This window comes from Oreochromis aureus, linkage group 11 (genome assembly GCF_013358895.1).
Source record: "Oreochromis aureus strain Israel breed Guangdong linkage group 11, ZZ_aureus, whole genome shotgun sequence".
NCBI classification, from domain to species: domain Eukaryota; kingdom Metazoa; phylum Chordata; class Actinopteri; order Cichliformes; family Cichlidae; genus Oreochromis; species Oreochromis aureus.
Genome location: NC_052952.1, coordinates 5,195,022 through 5,208,638, shown reverse-complemented (window position 1 = coordinate 5,208,638; position 13,617 = coordinate 5,195,022). Strand labels below are relative to the sequence as shown.

At 40.7% G+C, this 13,617-nt stretch overlaps 1 protein-coding gene across 3 annotated transcripts in view; it reads left to right on the top strand.

Moving 5' to 3' along the window:
• cep192 (centrosomal protein 192) overlaps nucleotides 1-13,617 on the top strand; it is a 33,627-nt gene that overhangs the window by 6,167 nt on the left and 13,843 nt on the right. For 2 of the 3 annotated variants that reach the window (XM_031750477.2, XM_031750478.2), the window contains exons 12-35: nucleotides 640-762; nucleotides 1,502-1,657; nucleotides 1,841-2,114; nucleotides 2,213-2,362; nucleotides 2,466-2,530; nucleotides 2,689-2,907; nucleotides 3,117-3,258; nucleotides 3,392-3,474; nucleotides 3,591-3,878; nucleotides 4,043-4,766; nucleotides 4,941-5,046; nucleotides 5,291-5,447; nucleotides 5,654-6,341; nucleotides 6,450-6,641; nucleotides 6,949-7,097; nucleotides 7,209-7,439; nucleotides 7,624-7,749; nucleotides 9,428-9,568; nucleotides 9,813-9,876; nucleotides 10,058-10,197; nucleotides 11,265-11,357; nucleotides 11,660-11,778; nucleotides 12,256-12,453; nucleotides 12,929-13,019. In XM_031750477.2, the coding sequence (XP_031606337.1) occupies nucleotides 640-762; nucleotides 1,502-1,657; nucleotides 1,841-2,114; nucleotides 2,213-2,362; nucleotides 2,466-2,530; nucleotides 2,689-2,907; nucleotides 3,117-3,258; nucleotides 3,392-3,474; nucleotides 3,591-3,878; nucleotides 4,043-4,766; nucleotides 4,941-5,046; nucleotides 5,291-5,447; nucleotides 5,654-6,341; nucleotides 6,450-6,641; nucleotides 6,949-7,097; nucleotides 7,209-7,439; nucleotides 7,624-7,749; nucleotides 9,428-9,568; nucleotides 9,813-9,876; nucleotides 10,058-10,197; nucleotides 11,265-11,357; nucleotides 11,660-11,778; nucleotides 12,256-12,453; nucleotides 12,929-13,019 (4,719 nt within the window). The remainder of the gene's footprint in view (nucleotides 1-639; nucleotides 763-1,501; nucleotides 1,658-1,840; nucleotides 2,115-2,212; nucleotides 2,363-2,465; nucleotides 2,531-2,688; nucleotides 2,908-3,116; nucleotides 3,259-3,391; nucleotides 3,475-3,590; nucleotides 3,879-4,042; nucleotides 4,767-4,940; nucleotides 5,047-5,290; nucleotides 5,448-5,653; nucleotides 6,342-6,449; nucleotides 6,642-6,948; nucleotides 7,098-7,208; nucleotides 7,440-7,623; nucleotides 7,750-9,427; nucleotides 9,569-9,812; nucleotides 9,877-10,057; nucleotides 10,198-11,264; nucleotides 11,358-11,659; nucleotides 11,779-12,255; nucleotides 12,454-12,928; nucleotides 13,020-13,617) is intronic. The other variant, XM_039619555.1, reaches the window with a different exon arrangement.

Below are 13,617 nucleotides of genomic sequence, written 5' to 3'. Positions count from 1 at the left end.
AATAATTCCCTTATGCAGATCTTTATGAACCCGGCTTTCTGAAAACGACAGGTTAATTGAATTAAGCTTGATAGTTATTACTCCTCAGCTATAAAAGGTTGATGGGTTATTGACCTCTGATCTTGAGGGTGACCTCAAGATCAGAGGTCAAGTTTTCTGAAACTCTTGTGAATAAGATGACTCGAGAACGAGGCTATGTAGGACTTTCAAATTGATGCCATAGGTGTGTCTACTAGAAATCTCAGGTGAGTTTGAATCCCACTGACCTTGACCTCAAGGTTAGAGGTCAAGTTTTCTGAAAGGCACCTAGGATTTTCAAATTGATACCATAGGTGCATCTACTAGGAAGCTTTGGGGTAGTAGTGGTAAACGCCAATATTTTTCTTTTTGCTGTAGAAGTTGTGAAATCTATTTATCAATGCCAAATGTAAGTCTTACCTTTTTGATAGTCCATAAAAGCCTTTGCAATAGCTATGAGCAAAAAAACACATTCATTTGTTCATGAAGTTCACGATCAAGTCTTTCACCGTTTGGACCCCTGATAGATGGAGAATATGACTTGGCCTTGACGGTGTGTTTGTTTTTTGTCTTTTTGCTTTAATTTTAATTAAAAATTGTATTTTTTTTTTTTATTTTCAGATGGGAGACCGTGTGGGTCCTGTTGGAACAGGAGAGACCAGCTCCTCTCTGGGGATGTCTGGGGCATCTCAGAGGCTTTCTCATGTCAGCTGGAGCAAGGCCCTGGACAGACAGGAGGCACTGGTAAGTACAGGTGCTGTATGTAACTGCAGTTGACCAGCTCGTGGTCATTTCAGTCACGCATGGCTATACTTATTATATATTGTACATACTATGCTGTTAACACTGTAATAGTGTTTTGCACATTTATCTTATATTGTTGAACTGAATTGTTGGTGCTTTCTCCTTGAGTACTTGACACTATATGTCATGTACTGACAAAGCAAGGATGTTATTTATTAAAATGTGCTTGTTTGGTAGTCAGAGTAGCAGTATTAATATTGCAATATTATTATTATTATTAGGATTGCAGAATCAAAAGTTGAATGGGACCATTTTGTATTTGGCTTCTATTTTAGCAAAAAACAAAAGTAAAACATAAGGAAACCTAACAATGAATTTTAGGTGATTTAATAATTGAAAGATGGGTAACCCCAACAACTGAAACAAAATATTCAACAGAGCTTTCATTCAGTGTTTGGTTTGAGCTCATGCTCAGGATGCTCAGGTATTCAAAAAGCAAAGTTATGTGTCATCTGATTCTCAAGAACATTAAATTGCTGTTTTTATTCTCTTAGTTATGAATCCTGTATTTTTACTTCACTTATGACATTTAAATATTGGCTTTTCCGTACACATAACAAATAGTGCTTCAAACTAAATTGAATGATTTGGTAATCAATCAAAACGTTGGAGGTACCTGTAGTTGTAATGAGCTTTAAAGGCTATATTTGCTCATGTTTTTTCTAATTATGAATGTCAGGATGCCATGGAGAGCACAGACTCTGGGCCTGCAGTTGACAGACTGTTGGACTCGGTCTACCTGAGGAGCGGAGCTGCACTGAGAAGACCTCAAGATTCAACGAACCTTACTGTGTCTCACCTTCAAGGAACCCAAGGGAGCTTCCACCTCTCCCAGGTAAATGGAGGTTAGGGGTAAAAATCTCTTGTAGACCTAAGTGCCCGTTTAAAGCCAACTGTGCTAGTCCTATTTTTGAGCATTTATTTATTTACATTTTGTAAATAAAATTAAAAATTAACTTGCAAATGACCATACAAATTTTGATTGATTTTATATATTTTTACAATACCTATGCCTCAGGTGCTGGTTCCAGATTGTGATGACAAGAATGACGATGATGATGATGGAATAGATGAGCCTGATGGTGCCAGGCCCTCCTTGGGCTTAAGAGGAGGACCCTGCGGTGATGTTACTACTGCTGAGGTTTCAGACAGTACCAGCGAGGATGACAACAATCCCCTCTCTACATCCCTGGAAGCTAAGTACTTCTCTCAAAGTTTCCACCAGGAGCAGGATGATTCAGATGATGGCTGGAACCATTGCCCAGACAACCTAGAGCAGGAATTTCAACGAGGTAGGTGGTTGTTATTCTTGAATAAATACAGAATCTTAATTCTGATGTAAAAATCTGAGACTGATGTAACATGTTAAGAACACTGCTGCTCCCCTCAGGAGCCAATGCCACTCATAATGTAGTGTATCAGAATGAAGAGGGGCAGTGGGTGACAGACCTGGCATATTACTCGTCCTTTGAAAAAGAGGTTGCTGGAAAGGCCTCAGAGAGTGCTGCCCAGTTTGAGACAGAGGACTTTGTTCCTGCAAGTATGGTCCACAACCTTATTATAATATTAGATTTATATACTACACTGTTTCATTTGTATGTAATATACACTGAGTTTTTGGATGATGTTTCCTTCTCTTGCAGGTGACGCTATGGACAAGATAGTGAAGGATCAAGAACAATTTGAAAAGGAGCACCAGTTCATGCAGGTACATATGACTGCCTCGCCAGATTTTTTGCTGACATACTATTTAGAGCAGTTTTCTACTGCCATACAATAAATGAAGGTATTAGCAGGTAACTTGAAGTTTCTGCTGCACTGTTTTGGTGTAAAGAATGATCTCTGGTGGTGTAATGTATCATTCAGGAGGAACAGATCGAACCAGCCAGCAGCAACGGCACCTTTAACAGCGACTCGTCCTGGAAATTGCCCTTCAACAGCCACATCCTAATGAGGGCCTCCCAGGTCTCATCAGAATTTATGCAAGGAGATGAAAGCTACCTGCGACTTTCTTTGGGGCAGTTTTTTGGACAGCGTTCTGAAGCTCTGGGCTGTTTGGGAAGCTTCAGTGATTTAGTTAAAAGGGTCAGTAAAAGCTACTTTGCAGAAATTAAAATTGTTCTTTTCCCCAACTCAACAAAGTTGGGAGACTACTAAGACTACATAAAGGTGGGCATGGACAGAAGCAGCTGCCAAAGAGTTTTTGTTTGCTTGAAGATTACACAAATTCTGAGAGGAGGAGAAGGAATGCAAAAAGTGTGAAATTATTAAAAAGATACTTTTTGTTCCTCTAGCCATCCTTTGGCTACATCATTACCTCTCCAGAAAAAAGGGAACCATTTCCCTTGATTCACCCTTCAGAGTTCTCAAATAGAGATGGCTCTCCTTCCAGTGACACCACGGATCTCAGTGAAGCAGACAAAACTCTCAACCCAGGTGTGTTTGTAGCATTGCTGTTGCTGGAGCATTATTTTAAAGGCTTATAGAACAGAACAGAATCTTTTCTGTGTCTTGTTCATTTTGCAGTGATCCACATTGTGCTTCTCTGCTTACACTCATCTTCTTGCAGAGGAACTAGATAAAACTCTTGAAGCTCCAGTTGAAAGGATGTCACCAAAAGGGACCACTGATCTAGACTCTTGTAAAAAGGAGGTATGTAGATCCCTTTTCTTTTCTTTTTTTTTTCTTTTTTTTTTTTTTAAATGATATTTTGAATATTTTAAAGATTACATGCACAGTTTTATGACATAAATCACTTTCCTCTTTAGGAAAATGGTGTTAGAGCTGCACATCCAGACAGCAGTGATGGCCCCAGTTCTGATTCAAGCTTGGCTAATCAGAGCTATGCGATCCCTGACAATAACAGCAGTCCGCTGATGCTTAGTATCAGTACAATTGCTTCAGCCATTGCAGATGCATCCATCAGTAACGACCCGTCACAGCTGGCTGCCATGATCATGGAGCTGTCCAAGAAGAGTAGGGCGAGGAATCGTGCAGAGTCTGCAAAAGTTGGACCTGCTGTCAGCAGCACTGAGGAACCTACCTCAGCTCTGCATGTAAGCGTTGATTGTTTATTTAACAATATGTTTAAGGGTGTTAGTTATATCTATGACTTGTATATCAGATTAAGGAATGGTTAAAGTTCTAAACATGTTCTTTCAGTGTTTAACTTAAAAAATGAAAATTAAAAAATTGAAACACTGTTTTGGTCTCTATCTAGATCCTCCCTGAGCCAGATCACAGTGGCATTGTAGACACACTGCAGAGAAGCACCTGTGTAGGAGAGATGACTGGCTTTGATATGGAGAAATACTTGAAAAAGGTTGATGTGTCTGGCAGCAGTGATTCCTTGGGGGCTCATACCACCCTTGACTTGAGCAGCTGGACTAACAATCTCAGCAGCTCTCAGAGGAAGCCTCAGGCAGGACATCCTGAAAAATGGGGGAATGCAGCTCAGCACGTGGACGGTAAGACAAGCGTGATGGAGAAAGACAGCAGGGGAGAGTCAACGATAGCGCCCGGTAGCTCTATCCCTCAACAGTCACTGAGCTCTGCCAGGAGATCTGTGGGCTCTTCCACACACAAGCCTCCTGCAGACACAGTGTTATCTCATGCTGCTTCCTCAGCCACTACCTGTACTTCATTAGGTGGAGTCAAACCAGCAGAAGTGAACATAGAAGCATCCAACGGTAGCCCTTTTAAATCCCCACACCAAACGAATAAAAGCTCTGCTGCTTCACCTGGCTTGCCCAGAACCTCCCCTGGCTGGATGAAAGGGCAGTCAGTCCTCCCTTGCCGTAAAGGTTCCTCTCCCGTGACGCAGAAGCATGCGGACACATCCAGAAATTGTGAGAGACCACCGCCCAGGAATATCTCTGCTGCTCCGGCCCCACTGGAGAAGCATGTTGGCAGAAATGTTCAGTCTTCTGTAGACCCTTCATCTGGTGCGTGAAATCCACAAAAACAAACATAAATAATGTGCATGGTACATTAAAAGCATTGGTATCCACCATAATGTTGATTTTTGGTAAGGATTGCTGCAGTTGGAATATTTACAAGGTTTTTTTTTTTCTTGTCGTTGTTGTTGTTTTTTTGTTTTTTCTCCTTCTGAACGAAAGGTTTTTCTGAGCCATGTATAGAGGAGACTCAGTGTAACTTCAGACCATCCACTTCTCCTCTTACCCACTCCTCTCCAAGTCAGACCTCTGTTCCCAGTGCAGATGGGTATTGTGTCACATATTGTTTCTATAAAATAAATGTTTTCAATGTTCGTTTTTGGTTGGCAGTGCTGTTAGCATGACCTCATTTTAAATTTAGCTCAAGTCTTCAAATGTCTACCCTGTTCTCTTGTATGTCATTCATCTTTTTATTATTTAGTCAAAACTCATCACTACGGACACTTAATATATGTCTTTATTACTAGCCATTATTCATTTGTTACTTTATCCATGTTGTCTTGCCTTCCCAGTATGTTGTCACCACCTTCATCTGCCGGACGTCTGGCAAACAGACATCCAGGTCACGACCTTTCTCCTCAGAGTAACTGCTCCAGCCCTAGTCTCAGCAGGCTCACCTACATCTCACTGAATGATGGCACTGTCGTACCTACACCTGAGAAACCAAAGGTACACCATGAAAAAGTCAATTGTGCCTGACTTGGGTTATAACAGCATTGAAAATTTGATCCAGCTTAAATACATGAAATGATTAATTTAGATTTTTTTTCCTGGTTGTGCTCTTGGTGAAAAGAGTGTCGTACTGTATTTGTCTTAATTTTTGTGGGTTTTTTTGTTTTTGTTTTTTTCCGTGCTGGGCTGTTTGCACTGAACAGAATAATTCTAGCATGGCACTGAGCACCACCATCATCAGATTCAGTCCTACCCCACCTGTGGATCCAGATGCACAGTCTTGCATGGAGATTCCAGGCCTTCCCAAAAGCCTCGATCAGGTGCAGCCACAGCATTCCAGAAGTTTAGACCCACTCCCACCCCGGCCACATAAAAGCCCAGAGCCCTCGCGTAGTGGTTCTGCTTTGAGCTGCACCCGCAGCCAGAGTGAATGTAACTACCACTGTCCTGGGAACAGAAGCGGTGACATTTCCACCAGCTGCAGGAATCACAAGCACCTCTCTGAGTCTAATGTAAGGCAGCTCACTAAAGTGGACTCGGGATATTGTAGCAATCTGAACATTCAACAGACTAGCAGCTCCACAGCTCCTCAGAGCTCCCAGCAGTGGGGTACTGCTAGCTCAGTTTCATCGTCTGTGTACACCGGAGGCCTCGGTATGCCTCCAACATTTTCATCGGACGGACTTCACTATGTGCCCATCCCCAGCTTTAAGCCTCAGTGTCCTGGCATGATTGACCTTCCCCACCAAGGAGATGTGCAGTCCCTCCTCACTGGACGTGCTCTCTTCAACTCTCAGCTGGCTCAGCAGTATCTGGGACCTGAAGCTCCGCTACATCCAGCTGCTTATGTGGGAACAACAGGAAGCGGTCTCTATACTGTGGCCTCAGCAGGTCTGCCATCATTCACTTTCCTAAGTAAACATGCTGAGGTGTTGGTACATCATGACGGTTAAACCCAGACAATATAAGCTTAAAATAATCCTTCCTCCTTTTTGGCAGGCATACCAAACAGTGATCTACCGGTTAGACACATCCACACAACATCTGGTCCTCTGGGGATTTCTGGTGCTGCTGGATCCCATCTCCTTCCCAGACCACATCAGAGCCAGCAGGACATTGGAATGATGGGGAAACCCTTCAGTCAGTATACTGTAGATCCTCTGGTGACAAGCGGTCTTGAAGAACTGAGAGGTAGCAGTGTTTTTATCATCATTATCAGTGATCAGTAATAGTAGAAGAAATATCAGTACACACTCTAGAAGTTATAAAAACTTGCATAACTCAATTTTTTTTTAAATTAATTAATTAATTTGTTTATTTTTATTTTTTTAGATAAGGCTATTAATGCGCTTCATACCGACATTCGTCATGCCTGTTGGCAAGAGTCATAAATCACCGAGTTCATTGTCTATACTTGTAATAAGTATATGCCTTATCTTTCCTGCAGTGAGGACTTGTGTTTCTCTGTCATGTATTACTGTTCCACTGTCATCCTCAGGCCAAGTGGTGGTGCCAGAGGAGCTACGGTTCCCTCATGCCTGCTGTGTGGGCATAGCCTCACAGACCTCCCTCAGCCTTTTCAACCCGTCTGAGAGATGGCAACAAGTTTCAATTACCGTTAATAGTCTGGCCATTGATGGAGAAAAGGTGAATCCCCTGTGTCACAGCATGTTATTTAAATTTTTTTTTTTTTAAATCTCTTGAGTTGCCATGACTCAGTATTTTATTTTTTACATGTGCTTCATTCTTTCCGTACAGGTGGACAGCTTGCCTTACCAGTGGCTAATGGTGAAGAACAAGACAATCATTGGCCCAAAGAGTACAGAGGAGCAGAAGGTGTTGTTCATACCTCCCCATGCTGGTGTCTACCAGTGTGTCCTCAGTGTTAGCTCCTGGCCAGCATCTGCTGAGACAGAGGTGGCTGCCAGGGCTAACATATTTGCTAGAAGGGTGGTGCTTGTTGCCATAGCGGAGAACCCGGCTCTGGAGGTGAGGTTCCCCAGTGTTTTGTTAAAAGAAAATTCATGAAAATGAAAATCAGGGGGAAGAAAAAAGCTAAAAGTATTAGCTGAGCTAATATTCTTAGACACTTTCTTTTTTCTCTTCTTTAGTGACTTGCTATGAAATGCATTTCACAGTATTTAACTAGACTCAAATTCATTTTGGTTCTCAGGTTGAAGTGGGCAAATCTGGCTGTTTGGATTTTGGAGACCTGCCTGGAGGCGGTGCTAAATCTCTTCCTCTGAAATTGCTCAACAGGACACATGCCACAGTACCCATCCGACTGGTCATCAGTGCAGTAAGTCACTGTACTATAATGAAACTATAAAAATGATTATGTATCTTTTTAAATCACTCAAAAACACATGTGCTGATCCATAGTAGTTTTGCAATGACCATGCTTGGTAGCTGTCCAGTTTCAAGATGATGTATTTGTGTAAAGAATCAAATAGAGCAGTGGTTCCCAAACTTTTTTTGCCAGGCCCCCGTTTTTTACAAGAAAAATGTTCGCGCCCCCCCACCACCTAACCCCCTGCACAAACACATCCTCCAAACACACACACCCATATTTTGTTTACAAACTCCATTGCGGTTTATTTCACACCTCAAACATTTAGTAAACAATTAAGCAAATACAAGTAAACGGCAATAAATTACAGGTAGTAATAAAATATACTACTAACTCTTTTACGCCACGTCCACAACTACACGGGTATTTTTGAAAACTCAGCTGTTTCTATGCGTTTGGGCTTTTCGTCAACACGTACGGCGTTGCGATTCACCGAAAACGGAGATTATTTAAAACTCCTTTTTGCGTTTACGTGTGGACGAGGATTACAGAGTTAAATCACGCAACGTCAAAGGTATGTGCCTTTTTTCACGTCACGCTGTGCGCCACGTTATTGTTTACATGAGATGAATTGCAGAATGGCAGAGACAAAATACTGTTAATCTGACTATCTTCAGGTTTTACACGCTTACATATACACACGCAGTTACTGTCCCTCCATTTAGAAAGGCAGAGGCATCACGGTGTAATTATTTTACATGTAGTTGTTTTTTTTTTTTCCTGTGTAATAATATTCAACATTGCTATCAATACATTTTTCAAAAAATGCCTCTCTGTGCAAAATAGGTTTAAACACATAAACAACTGTGAGATACTGTTTGTCCGTGATTTGAACAGGGGGAACAAATTACGGCAGGATCAGCCTGATATTATTTGTATCCCACTGTAATTTTACTGCATAAAGAGCTAACATCATGTTTCTTGATAGTTCATAAACACTTCTTGTATTAACTAACTACTCCTGACATTAAATGTCAGGAGTAGTTAGTTATTATAAGAAGTGTTTGTGAACTAAAAATCAAGAATGTGGGATCCTGTTTGTCCGTGATTTGGAGAGCACAGCGCGTGCTCCTGACGCAGGGAAACTAATTTTGCAGGGGAGACCTACCTTGGCACTTGTGCAGGTGAAGCCAAAGGAAGATATGCTTCACCATATTTTCCAGTCTTTGGCTTGGAAGGAAGTTGGTTTGAAACATATTTGGCGATGCTTCATCTCCTGCTTTGCGTTTGTGTGGGAGCCCCGTCAAAAACCTGTCCACAGTGTCCAAGCGCTCTTTTTTTTTTTTTTTTTTTTTTTTTTTAAATTTTCATACCGCGCCCCCCCTGCAATGGCTCTGCGCCCCCCCTAGGGGGCGGGCCCCACACTTTGGGAACCTCTGAGATAGAGGGTCGAGGTTCAAATGATGGGTTAAAACACAAAAAGACTCAATCTAAAGTTAATATCACATCAAAGCTAATGATCTAGCAAAAGTCAGAGAATGTTTCTATATTATAAAAAGAAAGTGTCTGCACTGGAGCATAGATGACTAATAACAACCAGTTCCTGCATTGCTTTGTTCAGCAGAAACACAGTTTGGTATAATGAAACGTATCTGAGTGGTTTACATTCTAAACTTTATTCCAACAGAACGCCACAGCATGGAGATGCTTCACCTTTTCCAAGCACCCTGTTACCATGACATCTGAGGGCACACAGCCGGCCGGACACATGACCCCCGTTTCCTCTCCTTCTGTGATGAATCATGTGATGCATGCCAACTATGGAGAGGTTTGAGTTGCCAAAATGATTATAATCCTTGTCAGAGTCCGCCATTTAAAGTATTTCACGGCTGCACGTGTTTGTGTCACAGTTAGTCAAAGGCTTGCTTAAACACTTGATACTCAAGCAGAGCATTTCAACATGATTATTTCAGTGTGAGAGGTCCTGTCTGACTTTTTATTCTTCCCCAGTCTTCACCTGAAGTTCACCTAATGATGTATCATAATAAATAAAACTTCATTTTTTTTTCCAGAATCCAGAAAGCTTCATGGTCTGGGTTCGTTTCAAGGCCCCTCAGAAATACACAGCTTGTTCTGGTAACCAGTCTGGACACAATAATTATACTGAAAGTTTTTTTGTTTGTTTTTTTGGAATATATTTAACAAATCACTTAACCCATGATATTCTTAGTGAGCAGTAGAAGTTTAGGTGAAACAAAAATAATAAAACAGAAGTTGTTTCCTACTAAAGTTAACTGTGTGTTATTGTCCTTTTTAGCAGAGCTAGGTCCAGCTGATGAGTACAGTGCTCGTGTGGATATTGAAGTGGACTCCCCTGGTCCCAGTCGTGTGATCAGGAGCATTCCCCTCAGGGCCAGGTCTGGAACTGCAAGGGTCCATGCTCCTAAAGATCTGCAGGTAACTAAGCTGCTGTGTGGCTGTTCTTAAACTAATAGGAACTAGCTTAACATCATTTAGCATTTCTTCCTGAATATGATATTGAAATATGTACAGCCCTTGTTAATATGGTTTTTGCAACTATCAATTATAATATGCACTAAGAAATAATATTTTCCCCCGTTTTTGAGGGTAAAGCAGAACAAACTCAAGTAGATTTAACTGAGAAAACTTATAAATTCACCAGGGAATCGAAAAATTCTTTCCCCCACTGAATGATGGCGGTGTTTGTGTGATCTTATGTCTTTAAATATGTTTGTGGCATCTTCAGAAGTAAGGAAACATTTTCAAGGATCGTTTAGTAAGTAAAATCAACAATGGGGTATCTGTTGTTGTTGGATAAGTGTATGTGCTGAATAAAATCTGTGGCACTTAACCAGTTTAAGAATACATGCTTTACATGTACATGCCAAGGATACATGCCAAGAACACTTTTTTTCAGCTAATGAAATGTGTATTTTATTTGTATGGGGGTTTTTTTTCTTTTGGGTTTTTTTACATAATAGATAATGAAGAGGAGATGAGGACGTAATTTCCCTAGGGAGTAATAAAGTATTCTGATTCAGAAATTTGTAAAATAATTTTGTCATTGTGGAAGAATGAAAAGATTTGAATGAATTTGATTTTGGCAGATTTAACAGAACTCTTTTTCAAGACTCAATGTCTTCAACATTTAAATCATTTTAAATGTTGAAGACATTAACGCAGGAGTAGATGGAACCAGTATGACAGATTTTATTTGTTTGTTTTTACACAGTGCACATGGCCTGACTCCAGCAACCCTCCTTTTTTATTTATGCTGAACAGCATATAAACACCACATTTATAAAGAGAAAAAAAGGCTGTTTTCATAAAATGTCATGATGTAGTAATGACTCATTCATTTAAGAGTGGACACATTCATTTATTTTATTATAATAAATCAAACTTTTTTGTTAGCATGTATAAGTTATCACTCTGTTGGCGTACACTGGCCTTTTGAGTTGGTAGCGAACTGTTTTTTTTCTTTCTTGTGCTTCTTTGTCTAGACTGTCAGCTTGTCCGCTCCACTGGGTAAATCTAGTCAACAGACGCTGCCATTAAAGAATGCAGGAAACATTGATGTGCAGCTGAAACTCAAGGTAATTCTGACCTTTACTTTTCTTATTGGATTTGGGGTTTGGGTAAGCCTCTGTGACATTTTGGGCTCAGATTGTGGCAAACACAGCAGGGATCCATTGATATTTTGCCAATTTTTTTTTTTTTTTTTTTTTTTGCTTTCTCAACTTCCACCTTCAATGTTTCCCTTTCTTTCTCACCTTCTTTATTTCTTTGTGCTCCTGTTTTTTTTTTCTTTTCCCTTCCACTGTACATTTCTTCCTCTTTGTTGCCCATTCAACTGGAATCACTTTTCCTTTGCCTTTACTTTCATCCCTGTTTACAGTGCAGTGACAACGAGGACAGTTTTTCTGTCACACCTAATGAACTGACCCTGAGAGTGGGAGAGGAACACGGCATTGTTGTGTCTTTCAAAGCACAGGGCAACCGAAAATGTAGAGACAGGTATATAACTTTTTCATGATTGTAAGAGGTTCTTTTTGTAGCAACCAGATTTAAACACAAACCCACAATTTCATTCTGAAAAGGATTTTAATAACTGTGATAATACAAATGGATTACTTGTAGAGTGCTTGTAATTGACATTTGCCTATGTATAACATCTGTATGCTTACCCCGGTTTCTAGACTTAAAATGAAAAAATGGCTGTGACAGCAGTCCTGAGTGATGTGAGGCGTGCATTAAAATGACTTATAACCCTGTATCTTTAGTATTAATATAATTTAATCCAGTCTGACTCTGAAATTACCAGCAAATGTATATAATTGTGCCTTTTAGGACTCTAAGTATATCTTTGTTTTAATGAGTCTTCATTTTAATGCACTATACTCATATACCAGTCCTGGATTGTAACTTTGAAACCCCTCCAAAGTGTTGTAATATATTGTAAACTCAATCCTTATAATTAACTTTATATTCCAGCCTTCTCACCATTTTGGTGCTACTGTCCGGCCCTCAGTATGAGGTAACACTGAAAGGAGAAGTAACCCCTGAGGACTCTGGAAAACATGCACTCCCCTCTGCAGCTGTGTGCGGCCCTGGTCTGACCAATAACGTCCCACCAATCCTCTCTAATAAGCAGTTTGTAGCCTGGGGAGGAGTCACCCTGGGACGTGCTGTGTAAGCAATTTTTTTTTTTTTTTTTTTTTTTTTTCTTCAGTTTTTCATTAATTTCACTGCTACACTGTTGCAGAAAAAAACTTGTTATAGGTATCAATTATTCATTGGAAAGTAATCAATAAAAATCTCAAGGCCCAGTGGTCCATCTTATTCTATTAAGACTTGTATAATGTTATTCATGAGACGGGACAGTTGGCATCTACCGGGAGTGTTATTCCTCAGAAGCCATTTCAACATAATGCACAATTTATTTATACTCACTGAAGGGCGGCATAGAAGAGACAGCAGTAAGAAGGCAAAATCCCCCTCAATAAGTATTCTTTAAAGTTTTAGCCAGATCCAGATTTGACCCAGCTGTTCGTACACGAAGTAGGAAAATGATTGTCAGTGTTCAAAGTCTGTCAAAGGTCCAGTTAGACGGAGAACACTGTGTACACTGACTGTTGTCACGTAACCAAGAGCGCTTGTTTTTTAGCCAACAGAAGCTGGTCCTTAGGAACAACTCGACTGACGCCACACAGCAGCTGCGCCTGCTTATTCGAGGCCAAGACCAAGATTGTTTTCAGGTGCACATCTCTATTCTTGTTGTGTGTTGTTGTGAGTAGCGCATACTGTTTGTTTGGTTGTTTTTTGTTTTTTTTTTCTTTTCCTGATGTGCTGGTTGGAACTGTGTCTTCTTCTTTTTTTCTTTTTTTACTACTTTTCTTGTGTATTAGGGGTTCTGGCACAGTGGAATCTACACTGATCAGGAATAACATTCTGACCACTGACTGCAGTGTAGAACACTGATTATCTTTTCATCATGGCACCTGTTAGTGGGTGCGCTATATTAGGGAGGAAGTAAACATTTTCTCCTCAAAGTTGATGTATTAGAAACTGGAAAAATGGGCAAGTGTAACAATTTGAGTGAGTTGGGGTGTCTTGTTGGGTCTGCAATGGTCAGTATGTATCCGAAGTGGTCCAAGGAAGGAATGGTGGCGATCCAATGACAGGGTCCTGGGCAGCTGAGGCTCATTGAGGCACATGGAGAGCAAAGGCTGGCCCATGTGGTCAAGTTCAAGCTGGTTCTCATTGAAAGTTGTCAGAATACAGAGTTCATCACTGTTTGTTTTATATAGGGCTGCATAGCCACAGACCCCTGTCCACCACCAAAAGCATCAACAA